The sequence below is a fragment of the Tachysurus vachellii genome, chromosome 3, assembly GCF_030014155.1.
Source record: "Tachysurus vachellii isolate PV-2020 chromosome 3, HZAU_Pvac_v1, whole genome shotgun sequence".
In the NCBI taxonomy this organism is placed as follows: domain Eukaryota; kingdom Metazoa; phylum Chordata; class Actinopteri; order Siluriformes; family Bagridae; genus Tachysurus; species Tachysurus vachellii.
In genome coordinates, this window is record NC_083462.1 from 13,541,203 (window position 1) to 13,566,176 (window position 24,974).

Genomic DNA, 24,974 nt, shown 5'->3' on the forward strand with positions numbered 1-24,974 from the left:
GACTCAAATTTCACAGCTTACCATTGAACATGTGTGCTGTAAGTGTGTGTGGGAAAGAGGTAGTGGTGGTGGTGATGGTGGTGGTGATGGGGAGGGGTGAGACAGAGTGGGCGTGCTGGGAGGGAGGAGACATGGATGACGGGGAGAGTGAGAGAAGCACACAATCGCAGGCAGCCTTGCGGGGAGAGATACAGAAAGAGAGAGAGAGAGAGAGAGAGGGGGGACACAGAGAAGAGGACAACAGAGACACCGGGAGAAGAAAGAGAGCGATGTCTGCTGAAAAGGCACCTCTTTCTCAGTCACTTGCCGGCCCTCACTAAGACACCATGGGCTGTATTGGCTCCCGCACTATCAGTAAGATGCTCTGCTGTTTTCATTACATTTTTATTAGGTTAATAGGGGACCGGGGTGATGGAGTGGACAATGCTAACACATACACACCCCCCAACCAGGGAAAGTGTGAGTGTTACTATGGAAACCCTCTGGTTAAAGGCTGTTTGTCTTCAAGGATAGACTATGATTTCTAATTTTCCTGAAAGGATGCCAGGAGAACTGAATGGATGAACTGAAAGGTGGTGAAGGCAGCAATCAGACAAGGGTGAAGAGCCACACATGAATCGGGGACAGAGATAGGGGTGGGATGGTGTTATACAGTCAGCAATAGAAGCAAGAAGGAAGACAGAAAAATAGATGACAGATCATCCTTATCAGGGCATTGTGATCTGGATGATAAGTGAAAATGGCAATGACAGACAAGGAGGAATTAGGAAGGAGGAGTGAGAGAAGACATGAAAGAGAGGGAAACAAACATGCATGTGTGAGTTTGAAGGTTCACTAAATGTTGCCAAGTTTATTTAGAGATCTGCAGTGTGTGTGTGTGTGTGTGTGTGTGTGTGTGTGTGTGTGTGTGTGTGTGTGTGTGTGTGTGTGTGTGTGAAAATGCCATCCAGCCTGCATTTTATCTCATAGCACTTGCACTGAGTAGAGCTAATTTGTGAACAGGATTTAATGGCAGTGCTTAGCATAAATCATTACTATTTAGTGCTGCTCGTTCTTTAGGGAAATTCACAGCTGCTAATCAAAGAGTTAAACCTATTACATCAAACCTGGGCCACTGCCTGAGACGGAATGAAACAATTGGCGCCATATTTGACCTTTGATTGTCATTGAGTCAGCGTTAAAGGGTTGGCTTAAAGACAAAGTGCTGTTTTTGTCTCAGAAAAATAGGGGCCAGTGTATACTTGACACCCTACAGCAAAGAAGTAGCAAAGTAGAGCAGAAGATTAGCCTGATTTGTCTATTGTTCCTTTTAGCCAAAGTACATCAGCTTTTTTATTTTTTTATGTTATAGAAAAGCATCATGAATGAACCGCTTAGTTGTGCGAAAGGGTAGCTGCCCATTCAGCTCTGCTCCTCAGTAAATAGGTTTACTGTTTGTGAGGAGAAGCATGGCTCTCATATTTAGCATGATGAGCTATAATTAGTATCTGGTTTATAGTGAGAGAAGAAGAAGAGAGGAGATTTGATGCCTAGAATATGGGTCAAGTGCTTATAATACAATAGACCAATGTCTGGTCTGTTGCAAGAAATCATCTTCTACAAATATATGCAGTAGACTGTAACTGACATCGAGACTGCTTTGGAATCAAATCAACCAAATGTTCAACGCTAACATTTTGCTGTAGCTGTTCATCATTCCTGTTGTGAACTAATGACTGTCTAGTGTTATGAGATAATTACAAATCACTCATGTATTAAACTCAGCGTAATCCTAATCAGTCTTTAATCCTTAAATTTACAGACATAGTACTTGTGTTATGTTGGCCAGGAAGTTTACTTTCAGTAAAATGTACAGAAATGATAATACTTGAATTGCTCAGGTTACTATCATAAAGTGTACAAAGCCGCTAAAGCATCAGTTACAATATGCAGAATATTTGTTGGGAAGTTTTTGTGCATTGCTGTATTCCATATTGCCCAATTTTTTATCCGAAGGTATGAGATTGATTTAAAGTCATGTGGTTAACAATTACAGTGTGGAATCACTTCGGTGAATAAATATGTGTGAAATCCATTGCACCGTAACACAGTTTTATGGACACTTTTACTGAATAGAACTGAAACTGACCTTTTGACATTTTTGTACATGGCACCTGTAGGTCACTGATGCTTGAATGTAAAGTAGGTGGATTGGCAAGTCTAAGACCTGGATACTCATAATGAATGAGCGGTAATGAAGCTTGATTATTCAGTTTGGCTATGCTTCAGTGTTTCGCTTAAAATTAGAAACTAAAATAAGAAATGCTGTGGATGTGTGTGTTTTTTTTTTTTTTATAAATCATTGCAAGAGACAAGCCTTTTCTTAAAATGCCATGCCTGTAACTGGTGATGTGGAATCTGACTAAAAACAAAACCTTTTTCTCATGGTGGTGGGTCACGGATGCTTCATGGCAGGTTTCGCAGCTGGTGGTCATTTTCCTCTGGTCTGTATTATCAACAAGGTGTTTCCGCCCATATAACTGTTGCCCACTCAATGCTTTTTGTTTTTTTACTGCATTCATTGTAAAGTCCCAGGATATCAGCTAAAATATTTAGATCTGTTACCAACATCCATGCCATGTTAGACCTCATTTTTTCTCTTTCTTGTGTTAGATGTGAACATTAACTGAAGCACTTGGCCTGTATCTGCATGCTTTACCAAGCTACCATTCTGCCAAGCATTAATAAATTCAATTTCTTTTTTTTTGCCATATGCACATTAGCTTCTAGGTTAAAATCACAGTTGTGTAAATAATGTTTTGATTCTGTGATCCAGTCTACACAGTGACTAACATGGTCTCAACTGACTGGTCAATACTCTGATTGATAACCATGCTTGTGTTGTCTGGACGATCCAACATAAAATGAGATAAGACAGTTGAGAGGGAGGAAAATAGAGAGAGACTAACAGACAGAGTAAAGGAGACTGCAAAGTGTGAGTCAGAGGAGAGGAAGGTGGGCGGGAAGGACTGAGCAATGTGGACGAGGAAGATGGAGCATAGACCAAACCAGTATAAAACATACTGGAAGTCAGTGGCAGAATATTTCAAATACTACATTATAATGTATTTTTTTCTTACAAATAACTTGATTTCCATCTAATTCCCATCTAATTTAATGCAGTACAAAAAGTAAAACATATGGCCATGGGGCTGACTTTGCTTTGCAGCATGAATTAGGCATAAGTACAGGATTTGAGAAGCTCATTGTCAGAGCAAGGAATACCACTTGAAGTTTGTGATCACGCCATACTACTACAGCACATCTCCTCTGCCACTAAGGAGCGTGCTTAAGCTTTTCATGCCACCAATCCTCAGCTCAATCCATTTCTTCAGAAGCTTTTCTCTTTAAAACCCTGCCCTGAAGTATGATCTATGATATATGATGGATCTCCTGGAGAATGCGAGAGCTTTTTCATGCGATGGCAGTTTTGATTACTCCCCCCTCCATTTATGCCCAAGGTGAAAACAATATATTGTCTCTGATCGCTGGAAAATCTATTTCAGGGGTCATGGCTATTTTTAGAGAGCAAAAGTTCTGCCCACAGTTTAAGTGAGTTTTTCAAACACCCTGTCTCAGAGCAGGAGGCTAGCTGTTGTTGTTGTTGTGACTTGCATGAGATTATGTCCTTCTGCACCTTAAGCTCTCATTGCCCACTGACAACTTTTATTTTGTTCCTTTTCTCCATGTCCAATACCCAAGTTCCTTTCTGTTCTCATGTTCAGTGCTCGACGAGGAATCAAATGAAATTTGGGAGAACACAATAATTGGTAAAGCAGAGCGATCGGGGTCACAATGAATCTGGAACCTCTCCTGGGTGAATAATCAGCCAAGGCATGAATCCATTACTGGCCAATATGCCAGACACATTCACACACTCATTCACACCCATGGTTGGTTCATCTAACAGCACGTTTTTGGGAGTCGGAAGAAATCTGGAGAACCCAAATGGATAAAGGAGAGAACATATGAAATTCAGTAACTGTGAAACACCTTAGAGAGATCAGAGGAGAATGACCCCCAGGTAAAGATTGAACCAGGGCTTCAGGTGCTGTGCAGTGGCAATACTATCTGCTGTGGTGCCAGACACTTTTCAGCGGATTGGAAGTCATCTACACAAACAATGTAACCCTGCATGTTGGCATTTGCACCACATTTCTGGTAGAAGATGGAAAATAACCTGTCCCTATGCTTTTCACCTGGAGCTCAACCTGCCACTTGTGGCCAAGCATCTTATTGGTTCCCTGTGTTCTTAATTTTGTTGCTAAGGTTCTGGACAGCAGCTCTTTAAGAAATATCTGCATCACTTGTGATAATTGCATAAAGGAATAGTCCATTATGTCCATGGTGTCCATGATGTCCACTTCATTCAGTGAAAATATTTACTCCAGGTTAGTTATATTATAACCCAAATTACAAAGAATCTTTTATGTAGTGACTCATTTTGTCTGCAGTCTTTTATACTAGTATTCCCATTTTGTTCCTCTGCATTGTTGTGGTGCAATAAACAAAAGAGGATTTTAGTAATGAACCATATGACAAATAATCAATGAATCTACATTTTAACAAGCTGAATAACAGTGTAGTGCATTATAAAATATCAAAAACTATTTATTGGCGTATACAACCTTGCCAAAGAGCGTGCTGTCTTATAATCTCTCCTGTTCATGTGTTTCATTACAGAAATTGTTTCATTACAGAAAACGTCCAGTAATCATAGTCCGTAACGATCCACACGGAAACAGAAAATAGAAAGAAACTTGAATGCATTTAAGTGTAAAGAACAGAATCAGTGAAACAGAATTATTTTACTTTCTAGCCAACATTGCACTTAATAGGGGTTAGCTGTAAGTTTTATGTAGCAACTTAAGACTCAGATGTAAACCTGAATATATATTTATATTCATTTTAGGCTATAGTAGAGCTTATCTTCTGCTGGTGCAGCAGTCCGCAGGTTTATATCCCCCCTGTTTATCATGTCCTGGCTGATGTCTTTAGCAAATCTAATGCACCTGATTTGTCCCTGCACTACACACGGAATTGTGTCATAGCACTTACTCCTGAGTTGTCCTTTTCCTCAAAAAAATTCACTGAGCTGAGAAGAAAGGTTGTAGCCTGCAGCCGTGCATTGACTACTGAGGTCTAAATATGGTTATGGTCAAGTAGCATTAGCTCTTGCCTCTAGTACCTGCATCCGCTGAGCAAGTAAGAGGAGTTAAAGGTTTTTCAGTATTGTCAGAGTGATAACTGGAAGATGGCTCACTATAAGTACTAGTGATGCTACACAACGGTCTGGTCAATATCCTATCCACATTGCAGCATTACATTCACAGTCCCTTCTAAAAGTATTGGCAGACCACCCAGTTTAAATAAACAACAGATTTTTAAACATTTAAATAGTATTAAGCCAGTGACCCACTGACTGTTAAAAAAATCATTTTTTGTGATTCGTGAGATTAATGAACCCATTCCAGGAGTAGCCATGCATGCCCAAGCCATGCCACTAAATCCACAGAAGGCTTCACACCATCAAAGAACTTCAGAACTATGTTTACTGATGCTTTATTCAATAGTAACTGAAATTTACCATTTTACACATTTTGCTAGTGCTCTTATTCTGCAAGAACCCGATCCCATATTACCATAGTGGAATTGAACATCTCTGATATAGCATGCCCCCCTCAAAAGAAGACAGTAAGAGGCTGCACTGATGGTCTGATCAGGTTTATCATCCTAAACCATCATAAGAGTTACATACATACACACTGAAATGACAAAATCACACACACACACACACACACACACACACACACACACACATATATATACACATATATATATATATATATATATATATATATATATATATATATATATATATATATATATATATATATGAGAGTGTGTAAAAGTGAAATTGTACAGTAGCATTTTATTCTTATGTGACACAATATCTAAAGAAGTGTATTTTCACTGTGTTGTGTTGATGTATCGATACAAGTCTTGCTAACTGCTTTCCTTGATCATATACAGCACATATGCACAACCTAGTTTATAGTTCTAACCCAGTCTATCAGCTCACGTAGAACAAACCCTGCTATAAAATTTTGTTTGGTTTAACAATAAAATTTATTGCACCAGATTTTCACCAGATGTGTTGTGTGGAGCATCACATGTAGCATCATGTAACACATTGCATCGATCTCATACAGATCCATTTTAACAAGCAGTTTTATATCCTCACTGCTGCATCATATTAAACCCTGTGTAACACAACACACAATATATTTAGTCTTTTATAGGTGTTTTTTAGCCTAAACACTCCCTTCCCTTGTAGCGAGGCACACCCTGTGTGTCCTTGGTTATTGGGGAATACATCAAAAATGTCCTGGTTACCTCTGAGACTCCACATACAGTAACCTGCGCTAAAGGCTTTTTCTCTGTTGAGAAGAAAGAACTTAGCCTGCAGCCCTGAATTCACTACTGAGGTCTAAATATGGTTATAGTTCTATTACAGAAAACAGATTGCATGGACCTCATTCAGCTCCGTTTTTTATCAAGCATTTAAATTCACAGTGACAAATTAAAATAAAGTAAAATAAATAAAAATAAATGTGTGCCACGTATATATAGACAGGAGTATAGGAGAACCTGACAGAGACTGTAATAACATCATATAATTAAATACATAGACATCAAAATGGAGTTGGTCCCTTTTTTGCAGCTATAACAGCTTCCACTATTCTGGGCCACAAATGTTCCACAAAATTTTGGAGTGTTTTTGTAGAACTTTTTTTTCCATTTATTCTGTAGAGCATTTGTAAGGTCAGGCACCACGATCTCTGTTCCGGTTCATACTGTACCAAAGGTGTTTCATGGGATTTAGATCAGGGCTTTTTTGTGGGCCAGTATACTTCTTCCACACCAAACTCATCCAACCATGTCTTTGTGGACCTTGTTTTTGTGCCCCAAGGCACATTCATCCTGGAATAGAAAAGGGGCTTCCCTAAACTGTTCCCACATAATTAGGAGCATAACAATGCAGTCAGGCAGGTAACATTTTTCTGGCATCCCAGGACCAAGTTGTTGCCCTTCAGACTGCCAAACAGAAGTGTGATGTGTCACTCCACAGAACACGTTTCCACAGCTCAGTGATCCAGTGATGGTGTGTTTAACACCACTACATTCAGTGTTTGGCATTGTACTTGGTGATGTAAGGCTGGCATGCTGCTGATCTGCCATGGAAACCCATTCCATGAAGCTCATGCTGCTAATATTGATGCCATTTGAAGTTTAGATCTCAGTTATGGAATCAGCAGAATCTTGGGGACTTTTATACACCATGTGCCTCAGACTGCATCTCCCTTTTTTGTTATACAACTCAAAGAGGAAGTGTGAGACATCAGATTTCATATCAAACATTGTTGAAGTGTTTATTAGCTTTGGAGGAATATTTAAAGAAAAGCATTGGATTTAGGTTACACTACTGTACTGGAGTATGAAATAGAGCTAGAAATGCTAAATATTAGACACTTCATAATGGATTTCTGGAACGATTTATATTTCATTTAAGTTTCATTTCCGGCTCAGGGAACTGTAAATCTCCCAGAGTCAATTTTTTCTTTTAAAGAAATCAATTTTAGATTTTCACCAAACACATTCCTCAGGTCGATTCTGAAGCTGTTAAAATGAACCAGCCCTAGCTTGAAGTGGTATCATCATGGTCTAAACCTTAACATCTAAGATATAGGAGTAGCTTTTAATGTTTGTCAGCTTCTATTAGAGATTCATACAGCGCTTCAGATCCATGGTGGCTATCTTCACTTCCTTCCTTAAAGGAAAATTTGAATTTAATTTAAAAAAGTAATTAAAAACATCTCAAGAAGTTAAAGGATGCTACACTGATTTGATAATTTATTACCATTCACAGTTGAAGTTGACACCTCGGAAAACGGCATAGGGTGTGTTGTCACACAACATCCAACAGGACTCAAGTCATTGCCTCCGTTGAATGAAATACAAAGCAAATTCCCCCATTTAATCTCCTACAGGTCTCAACCTCGTCTAGTGTGCTTTAGATTACCAACTGCTATTGTTTCCATGGTTTCCACTGGTGATTAGATGAGAAAAAGTTAACAAACCTGGGAGGCAGTGCAGTCTCACTTCACTGTGTGGCATGTTCCAGCTCTTCACAAGGGAACAACACTTAGGAGTACCATCACCATTAAATGAAAGAACATTACGAACTGTGTCCCATTTTATTTTCCAAAATCAGGTAGTGATGTCAAAACTCACTGCACATTTTACTTTATAGGAACACGGCGCCAATGCAGAATAATCATATAGAGAGATTCACTTGATGTTCGCAGAATGAAACAAAAGTCTGATCTCAGCATGGTTGGTACCAGATGGGCTGGTGTGAGTATTTCATAAACTGCTGATCTCCTTGGGTTTTCACACACAACAGTCTCTAGGTGTTAAAAACCAAATAAAACATTGAGTGAATAACAGTTCTCTGGGTGGAAACGTTAATGAGAATCTTAGCATGCACAAAACATCGATTTTGGATGACGTGGCTGGGCTATGCCTCAAGGTCGATGTTTTGTGCATGCTGAGATGTGTTTCTGCTCACCTAAGGTTTAATGGCATCAACATGGTGTTTCACTCTGCAGACCTTTGGCTCACGGGATGTTTTTTTTTTCCACATGATTCTGTGTCAACTATAATGTCAGAATATTCTAAAATATTCAAACCATCCCATCTGGCACCAACACCCATTGGCACGATTAATGTCACAGATACCACACATTTTCAACAGCTTGTGACCTGTATCTGCATGATTTTAAGCGTTGTTCTTCTGTCACATCATTCTGCTGATTAAAACTGCATGAATGTGCAGGTGTTCCTAATAAAGTGGACAGTGAGTGTCTCGTTGAACTTTATGATATTACTGATGAGAGCATGATGATCAGCAGCAGCTCATGCAGTGTAGCTAACTGTCCATTTCAGAATCAGAACTTTTGGACAAATCTCCTACATAGGGATGTATATAGCCTTTTATTATCATAGCCTTTGTCCCTGTAATTATTGGCACCCTTCATAAAAATAACAGTAAAGGTCATTTCATTTTTTTCTCCTATTATGCACTAACTGCCCAGAGCAGAGTTGCTGTATGTCAGTATTGCACACAACAGCTACCTTCTCATGGGAGAAAAGAAAACACTGTACCAACCGTTCCGGACCAGTACTCTCAATTAGCCGGTATTAGTACTTGTACAAATTACCAGCATTGCTAAGCACACCACAATTATTTTATATAAACATAGTTTATGAGTTTCATGGTGGGTTTTTCCTGAACTTGAATCGTACTTCAAGTTATATTTGCCAGTATCTGAGATCTTCTACACATTGTTTTTTCCAAAGCGTATAAACTGTTCCCTCAGCTTATAATTGGAAGCTAATACCATCAGTAGTAGCATAATTTGGGAAAAAAGTACTAGCACTAGATCAGAGTCTACGCACAGGTCTCCAATCTTTTCCGCCATAGGTCGGGCAGGTTCAGGTTTTCATTCCAATCAAGCAAAATCCACACCTGATTCTGTTTAATCGGCTGATCTCGGCTTTCAGTAGACTCAGGTGTGGCTTCTGCTTGGTTAGAATGAAACCTGTAACCACACCAGCACTTTCTGGATAAGACATCCCTGGTCTAAGGGATCAGCAAATTCCCATCAGCCAGATAAAACCAGGAAAAAAGTCTCTGTATTTGAATATTGTGATCTATGTTATCATCTTTATCTGTAAAATCTGTCCTGACTGTATCACAAGTAATACAAGCAAGGAAGGAGGCTACTGGAGTAGCACAGCGGTTCAGCAAGCCAGCTGGCGATCTTGAGCCACTGCGTGGAGTTTCTGTGCATGTTCTCAATGTCCACATGTTTGTTCTAACATCTGGAGATCCCACATCTGAATCCCCACAATGGCAGAGCCATCCAAAATCAAAGAGAGCAAAACTGAATGTGCTTTGTGGATGAGAGGATGGTTTGAATGCTCTTTCCTATTAACCACAGCAGCACTAGTCAATCTGATGGTGCTTTCATCCAGGTGTTACTCCACCCTGTGATGCAGTATACAGTAAGCAGCGGTTAAGGAAAGGTGCAGCTGGAGGAGCATTGATAGGATACTTGATAGGATAGGCTTTGTTACTTGATAGGATAGGCCTGACTGGTAGGTACGATTAGCCAAGATTCAAGTTGAGAGAAAATCAGGGAAAAGAAATTCAGTACATGTTCATACATGGTGACTCCATAGGGATTCCTACATCCATTATAGTACATCATTTCTATTTTATGTCCAGCACTCTGTTTGTATTATTAGAGGTCATTCTAATATCTCTTTTGTCCCTCAACCTGTTGACCTCTTGAGTCTGCACTGGAAGTAAAATAGCCTCTTGGTCTTTCTTTGAGAGTGTCATCATCCTCTCCTCTACCACATATGGCACCTACACATTCTAGGTCACGCTATCTGTTCTCAGTTTGTTCCTGAAGGCTGGACAGCAGTAGGTTGGTATCCTGTACTCTGCCAGAATGCTGTATGAGCCTGAATACGCTATGGAGTGGTTCTACTGATGTGTTGAGATGATTGTATTTCTGTATAATTTTTTTTTTCTCAGTGCTATCGTGAGGTTTTTCTGTATCACACAGTCAAAGGGACGATCTCTAAAAATCTGTTTCATGTATAGAAACAGATGTGTAATGTCCTTCTATGCAGATGTAAAATGAATCAACACCCTGTGCGGACTTCTTCTTCTGTGAACACTGTCATTTTGATGAAGCTATTTTATCTCCCTCTCGCAGATATGGCAACTAAGTGTGAATGAGTTTGTGAATGTGTGTGACTGTGTGCTTCCTTGCAACAGATCACAGGTTGCATTGTAGTTCTGCTTTATGGATCCCTGCTACACTGACTAGGATAAATCGGTTACTAAAAAAACAAAGAATGAACCAATTTTTCAAAAACTAATTTCCCCCTCCATAGCTGTAACCATTTAAATCATTTGTTCTTTTACCCAGCAGAATTTTCCAATGTTTACTGTCTTTTTTATCTCCACTCTCTCTCTCTCTCTCTCTCTCTCTCTCTCTCTCTCTCTCTCTCTCTCTCTCTCTCTCTCCAGGGTAAGAAAGACTGATTGTAGAAATGGCCCCAATGCTCAGAGGCGCCACTGTACTTACAGACAAAGAGCCTAGCAATTAACACACACACACGCACGCACTCACACATCACACACACACACACACACACACACACACACACACACACACACACACGTTCGTCTTTCTATTCTATTAAATAAACCACAACCTAACCTTTAACATTTTATGTCATTTAGTTTTTTTACAATGAATCAGAAGAAGAAAGAAGAGAGAGATTTTGCGTCTATTTAGAAATAAAGGGCAGCAAAAAAGTGCAACAGTTTTTTTCCCTGCTTCCCCGCTATCCTATATCCACGTTATTACCTGTCAGTCAGACAAACAAACCTATCGTCTTGTTGTACTCTTCATACATGTTGCACAATCTGCAGAGTCATTACACGCAAATTGACTTGCAGTGTCACTCCTGAGGGTGTGAGGAACATCATGGGCATTCTCTTAAGCTAATATTCTCTTGCTACTAAAATAAATAGATGCAGCAGTTAAGGATCATGAGTATAACTCTGCATATTTGCCAGTCCTGAACATTGAGCTCTTCTCTCAGAAGCGACAGATTGTAGGGAAGCTCTTTTGCTGTAGCTGCCGAGTCTCTCATGCTCATGTCTGTGACCTGCTGGCATGTCATGGTCTTCAGTGCTACAGAAGCTGCAGTCTCGTCGTAACCCGGCACAGTAGTAGATGTGCCAGTCTTTTTTGGGTTTCTGCCAGTTGTCAGTGATATGCTCATCAAAAACAAGTGGATCTACGTGCCCAAGCCCTTGAGCATTTTAGTCCACTTCTGACACCGTGTATATGTGTGCAGAAATGTAAGACATGAAGGGTGAAGCGAGAAATAACTTCTCTCTGAAACCTCTTGCTTTCTCTGTAGTATAAGCTACACTGCTTTGTGTCCACATCAGTACCCATCGATCAGATGGACAAACCAAGCATCTCTAGTGAAGTTCTTGTTTTACAGTTACATTCTTGACAACTCAACCGGCCCCGGATAAGCGGTAGAAGATGGATGGATGGATGGATGGATGGATAACTCCCAAGGCATGAATTATATAGAACTTTTTTTTCAAATGTATGGACACCTGACCATCTTACCCATACCTGCTTCCTGAACATCTTATTCCACATTTATTCCCTCCTTCACTCCACTCTTCTCTTCTGAGATTGGATTGTGTCTGTGGGGATTTGTGTTCATTCAGCTACAAGATCATCAGTGAGATCAGACACTGATGATGTAAGAGTGAGGAGGTCTGGGGTTCAGTCTGTGTTCCAGTTCATCACAAAGGTGTTCAGTGGTGTTGAGTCAGAGTCAGGGCTCAGTGCTGGACACTCGAGTTCTTCACTCCAACCTTCACACACCATGTCTTCATGGAGCTCTGTGTTTTGTGTACAGGAACGTTGTCATGATGGAACAGGGTTCAAGTCTCTCAGTTCCAGTGAAGGGAAAATGATTGTGCAGTTGTCTGTTTCAAAGTTTATGATAAGAGTTTGGTTGAAAAGCCCATATGGGTGTGATGGTCAGGTGTCCAGATACCATTGGACATTGTGCATCTAGCTGTTTTAGTTACATTTGCTGTACTGTAGCTTTGCTTTAGGAGTTTGGGTGTTCTGTTGGGAAACATCTTCCTTGCTCCTTCATGACAAAATCGTCACAAGACGAGTTTGAATCTCAACGATGCAACATATGCCCAGATCTTAACTTTCCCTGCATCCTTTATTTCCAGGTAAAAAAAAAAAAAGAGAGAGAGAGAGAGAGAGAGAGAGAGAATAAAATTAATTCCCTTTGAGATTCAAGGTTATGTGCAGTGCTCGAAACCTCGATGTGTATGGAGAATTATGGCTCTTGGGAAAGAGGACCAACTTGAGAAACAAATTGAAAATGGTGACAAATGTGAGAATAGGTTTGTGTGACACTGGCTACGCAAAAAGCGAAAATAAACACTGTATTTCACAATGTTAGAACTAGATGGCAGTACAGACACTAAATTGTTTATTAATGGTTTCTTTTCACAAATATCAGAAAAAAGTACACACCAACCATTACATGCTAATGTAAAAAAAAAAATAAAAGAGAAAGTCTGAGGTTTTGTTATGAGCATTTCAGATGTGAGAATCAGAAATAAAGAGCCATGGATTAAATTAGCAACTAAAAAAGGTTTCTATGTCTCTGGAGAATGTTTGGTATCTGGTCTGTTTTGGTCAGACTTCTTCGCTCTTCTTTACACAGCATGCTCATCTTTATATTCTGTGGTAAAAATAATAATAAAAGATAAAAGATGATCTTCCGAAAATGAATCTTTCTGACTCCAATTACCATGTCGACCAGATTAGCTGAGTCAAACAAGCAAATTAAACTAAAATAAAGACAAAGGCAATTCTTTAGACTGGATGAATGCTGAGATGAGGTTTATTGTAAACCCCAAACCACTCTTCCAAGCACTGTCCTTATCTTTCTTTTCCTTATCTTCCATGATGACTTCATCCGGAATTCTGTTTCTTTCTTGGAAAGATTAAGACTTTTACATTTCATGTTATATATATTTTTATATATATTTTATATAAATGTTGAACACTGACATATATATATATATATATATATATATATATATATATATATATATATATATATATATATATATATATATATATATATATATTTCAGAGTCACCATCGCTTTAGTCTCAACTAGCATTTGGAATAACATGTTAAGTTTTGACCTGGAATGAACCTGATGTTCTCTAATACTTTATCAATGTGCTTCAAGTGTGAGTGGATTCTCTCATACTTCAAAGGATGTACTTTAAAGGAGGTACAACGAATGCTGCTGTGCAGACTCCATCTCTCTGATAAGATCCACCAAACTAATCTTGTCATTTTAAACCTTACTCCATTGAACCAATAACAGAAATAATGCTTAAAACCGCTTGTGATGTCACCTCATCTTTTACAATGAGACAAATTCATATAGGTTAAAAAATATCCCGCAAAGGATAATAAGGTGGTGTTAAGTGTTTAAGGTTGGGTTAATGCTATTGAGATTGTAAAGTAACGAAGGTCATGAGGAATAAAACGTTTGCTAGGACGGAGTGAGACACACAATTTCCAGATCAGAATCAGACCTTCACCAGATGCTGTCTGGGGTAATGTATTTACACGTCTCCTATGAGATAAAACTCTTTTTTTTTCCAGAAGGCAATCAAATGAACATGGGATGAGTGAATTTCCAAAGAGTTGTTTTTCCTACCAGGCTGGATTTTGGCACTGTACTTGATCACGTGTTTTTAAATTAATTTAAGGTTTCAATCTATAGAAAATTATTTGATCATCTATGGTTTTAAATATTTATTTGATAGCATCAGCATCACATTTTAGACGATATCCTGACAGATAATGGTATTAATGATAAATAATAAACCTCCAATTTATTGCCAGTTAATGATGGGGTCCCTCAAGGATCAGTTCTAGGACCTCTGCTTTTCTCGATATACATGCTTCCATTAGGGAACATCATTAGAAGACATGGGATTAGTTTCCACTGTTATGCTGATGATACACAGTATCATCATCACATACACATATATATCATATAAATACATATAAATACATATAAATACACATATATCTCATCAAAACCAGATAAAATAACTAAATTGTCCAAATTACCTAGGGTTAGTGGGTTAAAGAGAGAAAAGATTCGATGGGCTGTAATTTTCTGTTGTTAAGACAGAAATACTACTTACCGGTCCAAAAACCAGTACACACAAGCTCTCACGATTCAAGTTCCATTTAGGGGGATGTACAGTTACTGGTAGCATGACAGTGAAAGACCTGGGTGTTATATTAGACAGCAACCTGTCTTTTAAAAATCACATCGCCCATACTACAAAAACAGCCTTCTTCCACCTTAGAAATATTGCCAAGCTGAGAACCATCCCATCTGTATCTGATGCTGAGAAGCTAGTTCATGCATTCATGACCTCTAGACTGGACTATTGTAATGCATCACTAGGTGGTTGTCCTGCATCTTTAATAAACAGGCTACAGTTAGTCCAGAATGCAGCTGCCAGAGTTCTCACTAGGACAAGAAAATATGATCATATATCCCCAATTTTATCATCTCTACACTGGCTACCTGTTAAGTTTAGAATTGATTACAAACTGCTGCTACTTACGTACAGTACAAGGCTCTTAATGGTTTAGCTCCCATGTATCTAACTAGTCTTCTAACACGTTACAATCCTTCACGCTCTCTGAGATCACAAAACTCAGGACTCCTGGTAGTTCCCAGAATATCTAAGTCTACTAAAGGCGGTAGAGCGTTTTCTCATTTAGCTCACAAACTTTGGAATAGTCTTCCTGATAGTGTTCGGGGCTCAGACACACTTTCCCAGTTTAAATGTAGATTAAAAACTCATCTCTTTAGTCAGGCGTACACATAATACGTCCCATAATAGTGAGCACTATTACATCAGACTTGCAAATATTATGAACAAAATATTAGGAACAGCAGCTATGTAAATCCCTATCCACTGCTTCTCTCTTTCTACACATCCCCAAGCATCCAGAAATTGTACCAGCTCCGATCGTCTTAAATACTAAAGAGTACTATAGAGGAGATATGAACTCCATGTGGTCTTTTACATTAATGCAACATGCCACACTGTATATTTATAATCACACCCTCCAGTGTCACCCAAATGAGTCTGGTTAATCTCAAGGTTTCTTCCTTCCATTCAAGGGAGTTTTTCATTTCTGCAGTCACCTTGGTGTCCCCCATTTCTTCAGTCCCCATCTTGCTCATAGGGGATAAATACATACAAATTTAAATATATCTAATATTAATCTTGAATTTTGTATTCAATTAATCTTTATATTATTCTTTATATTAACCTTTGTTTCTATGTTTATGTTCTGTAAAGCTGCTTTGAGACAATGTTAATTGTAAAATTGAATTGAATTAATGATAGATGATAAGTCCTGAGGGGGCACGGTTTCTTAGTGGTTAGCACGTTCGCCTCACACCTCCAGGGTTGGGGGTTCGATTCCCGCCTCCGCCTTGTGTGTGTGGAGTTTGCATGTTCTCCCCGTGCCTCGGGGGTTTCCTCCGGGTACTCCGGTTTCCTTCCCCGGTCCAAAGACATGCATGGTAGGTTGATTGGCATCTCTGGAAAATTGTCCGTAGTGTGTGATTGTGTGAGTAAATGAGAGTGTGTGTCTGCCCTGTGATGGGTTGGCACTCCATCCAGGGTATATCCTGCCTTGATGCCCGATGACGCCTGAGATAGACACAGGCTCCCCGTGACCCGAGGTAGTTCGGATAAGCGGTAGAAAATGAGTGAGTGAGAGTGTAATAAGTCCTGATGGTGAAACCTTTCTGTCACTGAAGGCAGGTTGATGATTGTTAGTTGGTTTGGATTTTTGATGAAAAAAAAGCTTTAACTTGATGTCATGGAACTTGCACTAGCTTATCCTTTTTTGGGGGCCTAATTCCTCTTTTATCCTCCTTTTTTCTTTTCAGCGGCAGATGCAGTTCCTGTCAAGAAAGACGGAGATCAGGTAAGAATTACTGACTTTCCACATAGAATTTACATTAACACATTCTTCACAGATGCATTATTTTTGCTTTAGAGCACGTGTAGCAGCATCAATCCCCATGTGTCAAATACTTGATTTAATCCCTGAAGTATTTTGATATACAGTATATAAACCCAATGATAAAGGAATGGTACCAGTGACTTGGTTGCCCTTCATCGTTATAGCGCAATTACTACAGGAAACATTACTTAATTTATATAATCTGCGCTCTCTCTCTCTCTCTCTCTCTCTCTCTCTCTCAGATGAAAACATACAGTATATACATGTATACCTAAAAAAATAACTATAATAACTTAATAATTCCTAAAGATTAATATTTTACAGTACTGTCTTAGGCACCATAATTGTTTATTTATTTATGTAATTAATTTTGTCTTAAAAATTTTACTATCTCACTCTATGTCATTGGACCATAAAAAAATTCACACAAAACCCCAACTTTTTTTTTTTTTTTACACACGCTGCATCCACAAGACATCCAGCACTGTGGACGATCCTCACACGGCTCCCACAGACTATTTGCCCCTCTACCATCCAGCAGAAGGTTTCCCAGTACACACTGAAGGACTGTCAGACTGGGTAACACCTTCTACACCCAAGCTGTCAGGCTCATGAATACAATACCCCCTCTATCAGGGTTGCCAGATCTGCGTAATAAAACCTACCCATTGTCCAATCAAAGTTATCCCAAAAATCTAGCTAAAATATCAAAACCTAAAAAATATGCCAGTCACTCACCTAAAATACCCAATTTACAGTTACCTGTGTTTATTATACCCAATTTCAGCTGTACAGTAGTAATGATAAAGCCGCTGATAAAGCCGAATGACAGTTGCTGAATAGAATCCTTTAGTGGGGTTGGTAGTACTATTTGAAAACGTTTTTAAGATCTGATTCAATTCTCCGTCTCATAATTTAGCACTGTTTTATCATTGATAACATATAAACTGGATAAAGTAAAATATTCCATTTAACACAAGCATGCTGATGGTATTCTTCAGTATCAGTACTGATATATTCATTGATAGAGACTTAAAAGCACTCTCAGGATAAAGGCGTTTGCCACATGTTGGAAATGTGAATAAAAATGAAAATTACACTGATTTATAAGTTGCTGAGAAACTCCTGGTTACACAACCCATGGGACTATATACAATTGTAGAAGGGAAATGATTTATAATCACACTCACTGTTGTCACACCGATGAGGATGAGTCTGATTCCTCTGAAGGTTTCTTCCTCATGTTGTCTCAAGAGGTTTTATACTCATTAGGGATAATTATTTATATTTACAGCATTTGGCAGACTTACATTTTTATCTCATTTTATACAACTGAGCAATTGAGGGTTAAGGGCCTTGCAGTGGGGCCCAGCAGTGGCAGCTTGGTGGACCTGGGATTCAAACATACAGCCTTCCAATCAGAATTCCAACACCTTAACTAGTAAGCTAAGGGGATGTGGTAGCCTATTGGGTAAGACGTTTGCCTACTGATCGGAAAGGTCATGAGTTCAAATCCTCAGCTGCCACTGCTGAGCCCCTGAGCAAGGCCCTTAACCCTCAGTTGTATAAATTAAATTAAGTTACTTTGGATAGGGTGTCTGCTACATGCTGTAAATGTAAGCTACCACATCATAACATTTTACTCTGAATTTTTATATTTCCTTAAATTTATTTATATTTCATGCATTGAGACAATGTTTATGGTTAAAAGTACTACTCAAAAAAAATGGAACTGATTTGAATTACATTTCATTCATACGATATTTAAGACATTTACCACATAGAGAAAATAATAACAGTATCCGAACTATGGGTAAAAAATGTAGACATGGCAACCCTTCCCTCCCTGGGCTCCACACTAATTTTACATTTACATTTAAAATTTCTATTGCACACGAGTAAGAAGCACTGTAACTTTAGAATTTTCCTTCCAGGTTGCAGCTCTGGACCTTGCTCATATTTCATGTTTTAAGTCTTTACTATAAGGATATTTTTGTGACTTGTTTTCCCACTTTTACTTCCCCTCCTGTGTATTCTTCCCACTATTTCCCATGATCCCTTTCTGTATAAGTCCTTATTCTGATTGCACTCTGTTATGTCCTGTCGGTCTGAAACCCAGCATTGAACTTGAAATGTTAATGAAAGTAACATATTAAGCGATAGACCTCTTTTCAGACAAAATAAAAGTCTCCAGAAGATTTGCTTACTGTCTGATTTCCTTAGAAGTGTATCTGAGACTTTACTTAGAAACTTTACAGTTAGGAGTGACTTAGTACAGGTTTTCATCTGTATTCACTTGCTGCTACAAGACATTTTACATTTTATATTTCTTTTTTTTAAATTACCTCATTTGCACATCTTTGGGTGGGGGTGTGGGCGGGCCTTAATGTGTGATCATAATGTATGTTGCTACTGGATGGTGGAATTTCTATCTATCTATCTCTATATATTTCAATATCTATCTATCTATCTATCTATCTATCTATCTATCTATCTATCTATCTATCTATCTATCTATCTATCTGGAAGCATCTGCTAGTCTGAAAGTAACCTCAAACAAATCTGGGCAGGTAAATATCTCATTAAAATGATGCAAATTAGTTTTTTTTTTCCATTAGGCAAAATATTTTAGTTCAACCGTTTAATAAGAATAATATGTCGTCCATGGCGGCAATACCAGCGATCAAATCTCTGAATAAACTGATAATAAGACGCTGTTTTGACTCAAGCTCTGAGATCTCTGACTCTAGTGTAATGTAGTCAATCACAAGGGTGCTGCATGCTGTACTATATTTATGGTGATAACAAGCAGAGAATTTAGCCTAGCCAGGTGACAGATAACATAATATTGCTCAATTAAGCATGAGAGTATTAAGTTTCTCACAAAGGCCACAGGAGCTTGCCTGAGAGGGCCGCCGTTATCTACGGTATAGTCGTATAACTGGCGTTCTATCCTGGGAGACATACCCTCATGAATTGTTCCACTTCACCACCTCGCTTCTTTTCCTGTCTAATGGCGGTGTCGCTCTGGTGTCGCTAGCCGAACCCTTACAAAGACAGGGAAGGCTCACTCTCAGACATTTTGTGAGCTAATCCCTTTTCATATTGCTGCTATAAATTTAGTTATATAAGTTAAACTCTGTGTGTGTGTTTGTGTGTTTGTGTGTTTGTGTGTGCTTGATGTATACACTGTAGGAAATTACATGCACATTAATATGAAATTGAGATTGAGGTGTTGTGCACGTGGTGTATATTTATTCAATGTATGTCATTTATTCTATGTATGTCATTTATTCTATGTATGTTAAAAAAAAATAATGTTTTTTATAATTAATGAGTTTTATAATTAAGAAATTATGCCAATGTTCTGGGTAATTTACTTAAAAGGATGCCGCCGCTTGGCTCCCTTTAGAGCTGTAATTTAGGCATGTAATTTATGGAAACCCTAAAGGATAATGTGTTGCTGCTAAGTCAAATTTCCACTTTTTTCATGCACATAAATTATTATTATTATTATTATTATTATTATTATTATTATTATTATTATTTTAACAATTTCTTTCAGCACTTATGTTTTGACTGTTGAGGCATCAGAAAGGTGACGTACAGTATGGAAGAAATGAACAGATGTAAGATTGCTAACATAACAACAGCATCTTAAATAAACTTCAACCATAAACGGTTCTTCAAGATCAACAATTAGAGGCACTAAATACTAACAATCTAGCATGCTGCAACACCATTTTGTCCACTTGAGCAGGTGACTTAGGATAAAGAAGCTTGAAACTTTAACCGGTTTAAATTCTAATATGTATTTAACACAGGATCTTATATCTAGTCTAAAATCTAATCTTATATCTAAAAGTAAACGTTTAGGAGTTTGATATTAATAATTCAGGCAATACCTGTAAAGTGTTTCTCTGCAGAAATTTTAGTATCACTTTATTGAAAGGGTTTGATCGTAATAATCTGGGAAAAACCTGTAAATTGATTGTGCCGTTTTTTGCGATTTTTGGAGGATCGTGTAGGATTAGTGTACGATTCGTCTTTATATTTAGGATTTAGATTTAACATTTAAGTATTTAAATAATAAAATGACATTTATGTTAATTTTTAGATTTGAGATTTTGCAATCAAAGATTTTGATTTCGATGCATTTAGCTTTATATATATATATATATATATATATATATATATATATATATATATATGAAAAAATTGGACTGTTTTTTCTTTATTGATATTTAACATTTATTTATAGATGCCCTTATCCAGAGCAACTTACATTTGATTTAATTTTGAAACTGAGCAGTTAAGGGTTAGGGGCCTTGCTGAGGGGCCCAGTGGTGGACCTGGGCTACCACATACGCCACATACTCCTTGTTACTTGACTGACCAATTTTTATTACAGATTTTACAAACACTCCGTGTTGTAATATTTGATTTATTTCCAGGCTTAAGGCTTTGAAACGTCTTTGGCGAAATGAAGTATTTTAGTGAGCCAAAACAGCAATCAAGTCACCTGTTTTTCTAGCAGAGCAACCAATGTTGAAATCTCCACAGCATTTAATTAACTGATAGAAATTCATTGACACATGGCAGAATGTACATTTTGTTTTTACAGAGCAAAATTTCATTCTCACTGACATTTTGATTTCTTTTAGTGCACGACTGTTGATTGTTTTCTCACTATGTCTCACTATTTATTGTGTAGATGTATTTTTGTCCCAGCTGGGCACACGGCTCCTCTATGTGATGACTGGGAGATGTCTCAAAGGGGACCAACCTAGTAACCTAGCAACTGTAAACGTAGCAAGTATACCTAGCAGCTAGCAAGTGGAAATAAATAAAAGGAACACACATGATTGACATGTCAACATATAGTATAAATTTTATATTTATGGGATTTGGCAGACGCCCCTTATCCAGAGCGACTTACGTTTTAAACAGCTGAGGGTTAAGGGCCTTGCTTGGTGGACCTGGAATTCCATCTCACGACTAACACTGTAACTACCAGGCTACCTCATCCGTTACATATCTAAACATATCAGCAGCAGTCAGTCAACTGCAGTCTTCCAGAATGCTCTGGGTGACAGTAATGGTCAGTTGAGTAGAGAATTCTGTACATGATATGATTTTTTTTTCTTTTGTAAACGTAAATACATTTAAATATGAAGACCTATTTGATTATTTACATTTTCTAAATTTCTTGTAAGGTCTAGGTAACCTTTTTTCAATGAAATGCACCTAGCATAGCTATCATCTTAGCTGTTTTCTGACATGACATGGTGACCATTCTGATTCACTTTGAACACTTTGGTGCTTTTCCAAAGTGACGGAAGAAGAGACGGACAGAGCGACTGCCCATGACTGGTTTAATTCAGATGTTAGGGAGCAAAAACAGCTCCTTCAAACTCTCTTGGTACAGTAAAGGGGTAGCAGACGTACTGCTGGTCTTGTCTACTGATAAAGCCGTCTCATCCTTCTTATAAAACAGAACACAAAGGTACAAAGAACAATAATAATACCAGACAGCTGCACTTTCCTGTCCTTAAAACCTCTAATTAACTATTAAGTAATGTAAAAGAAGGACAATCATATTGGGAGCAGATCATTTTCCGTAAAATTTCGATTCTGTATATGTGTGTTCTCTCTTTCACTCCATTTACCTGCTCCTCTGACTTCATCTACTCCTTCTTGTCTCGTTGTCTGCTTTCCCTCCAGCATGGACGGGCAGAGTTTTCATGGGAAGGAATCAATGTGAGTGAGTAGTTGGTAGTCCTGTCACTCTTCTCCACCTCTGTTTTCTCACTCTTTTGCATTTCTCAATCACTTCCTGTTTGAAATGAAGTAGATTTAAGATGGCAGGGATGACACGTTTCAGAAAAACAGCGCTACAGAGGCGTTATAAAAATTAACGCCACACAAAACGGCCTGATATTTAATAGGCTGGAAATAAACCAGACAATTCTGCCAGTACTGGTGTGTGTGTTGTGGTATTGCACAGACAATCTTATTTTTCTTATTTTCACATTTTTATTGTTACAGTATTTACAGTAGTATCAATGTATTAACTAGAGAGCTAGAGTAATAGATGCTAGTGCTTTCACTTGATTTAATGTAAATCATAAGTTCTACTATCTGACATACTGGTTGTTGGACTGTATGGATAATGAATATTTTACATCTTATGTTTCATAAACATGACTGTAGTGTATAAATAAGTCAGTGTGTCCATGTCTTGTTTCTTGAATACTCATTCCTTCTTTCTTCCTCCATATCTGCTATGTATATTCTCTCCTTGCATCATTTCTCTCTGCCAGCTGTCTATGGAGGATACCACCTCCATCTTGCCTCGTCTCAAAAGGAACTCCAACGCCTATGGGATTGGAGCTCTGGCTAAGTCCTCTCTGACAGGTGTGTCAGGTGTGTGTCTGTCTCGGTAGATGGTAACTGACCCCATGTTGGCTCCAGTGGAGGAGATGGCGAGTGGAGCCAACATGGCTGCCCCTGTGGGTCTTCCCTTCCCTTTCCCTTTCCAGTTTCACATCCTGCTGCCATTAAATTCGCTTGTCAATGGCCACTGCTAGCCATTGATGGAAGCCCAATCAGATCCAACCAGACCACAAACAACAGTTCATTTAATTGCACAACCCATTAACCACAGGCTTGCTGCTGGGAATTGTATTGTTTGTTTTTTTGTGGTAATTGTTTTTCAGAGTGTTGATGAGTCTTTGTGGCTTTGTCCAGTGTGCTGATGTGAGTTTACTGCATTGTCGTGAATATTAATATTGTCTTGTGCTACGTGTGTGACAGTTATACTGACCGATCACCTTTACCCTCATGGGAATGGTCTATTCCAGGATGCCCTCGACACCAGGACACAAGGAGTCACTAAATAATTTGATTAGTGAGAATGTTTTAGAAATCATGGCCTCAACCCAGATCTCAACCCAATGAAACACCGAAATGTTAGAGATCAGTGTACCATTGTCAAATACACCAAATGAGGGAATAACATGTGGGGGAATTGTCAAGTTATGACAAGCTGTTATTGACATTTCAACCAAATATAGCTGTCGCCGTACATAGTGAAATGAGATGATGTCTAGAGGACCATGTGTCCCAACCATCCAGAGACCTGTACATATATATAGCAATTTTGACCAGGTTCCTGTGAGGAAAACTTACATAAACTTTAAATGTATAAATAAATAAATAAATAAATAAATAAATAAATAAATAAATAAATATGGAAATTCAAAGAAACTAAATGTTTTTTTTTTTTTGGGTTAAGGTTAAGAGTTAACGGTAGTTCTAGCACTGAATAGCCATTTTATTAATTATATCAGTGATAATAATGGATTCCTGGATGTTTCCAGATAATGAACCATACTGAAACTTTGTAGATCTACTTACATACATTATGTACATAGTCAGCCAGGTCTTTTATTTAGTTTTGGAACTAGTGGTATTTTCCTAGCCCAACATTAATAGCAATGTTTTCATCGTGTGATGGTGACCTCATGTTCATACACTATAAAAAGCTTTCTTGATGTCATACTTGTCCTTGTTCCAATTCCTGTCATGAGTGGGAACAGAGGATTCACGATGCTAAAAAGTGTTTAAAATCCTTACAAAAATGGCCCAAATCTTTAGTTGGCCAAATCTGAATTTTGTGTTCAGTTGTTTATAGTGTTTTCATTGTGGTTTGTATCTGATATTAATCTGAAGAGATCATACTCCTAAACGTAAAGGAACAATGTGTCATACGATGTATTCAAGCTCACTGTAGAAATGACACGTTACTCAGCCACAGCCACGATTTTGGGTTCTTTAAATTTTGTTTTTAATGTGATAACTTTCTTTTGGTCAGCCATTTTTTGAAGATTACTTAAAAACAATATGGAGTGGTTGTGATATGTGTCTTTCCTTGTATATGATTATAACATCTGTTACCTCACTATCACTACCTCACTGAAATCTTCCTGCTCTCTTGTCCTTCTTTTTTCCAATCTAGTAAGGAAATTTTGACAAATCTGAAGTTAGATGTAAAAGTCTCATGAATTCTGATTTGCCTGTTTTTTTTGGTCACGTCTGACATCTTATTGTAGCCTTGGACATTTCCCTTTAGTTTCT

The 24,974-nt window shown here is 38.2% G+C and overlaps 1 protein-coding gene across 6 annotated transcripts in view; it reads left to right on the forward strand.

The window, feature by feature from the left end:
* Nucleotides 1-202: 202 nt before the first annotated feature.
* Nucleotides 203-24,974, forward strand: part of fam131ba (family with sequence similarity 131 member Ba) — a 33,120-nt gene continuing 8,348 nt past the window's right edge. For 2 of the 6 annotated variants that reach the window (XM_060864893.1, XM_060864898.1), the window contains exons 1-5: nucleotides 203-354; nucleotides 16,759-16,796; nucleotides 17,310-17,414; nucleotides 22,560-22,595; nucleotides 23,159-23,261. In XM_060864893.1, the coding sequence (XP_060720876.1) occupies nucleotides 327-354; nucleotides 16,759-16,796; nucleotides 17,310-17,414; nucleotides 22,560-22,595; nucleotides 23,159-23,261 (310 nt within the window). In that variant the 5' untranslated portion in view covers nucleotides 203-326. The remainder of the gene's footprint in view (nucleotides 355-16,758; nucleotides 16,797-17,309; nucleotides 17,415-22,559; nucleotides 22,596-23,158; nucleotides 23,262-24,974) is intronic. The other 4 variants (XM_060864894.1, XM_060864895.1, XM_060864896.1 and 1 more) reach the window with 4 other exon arrangements.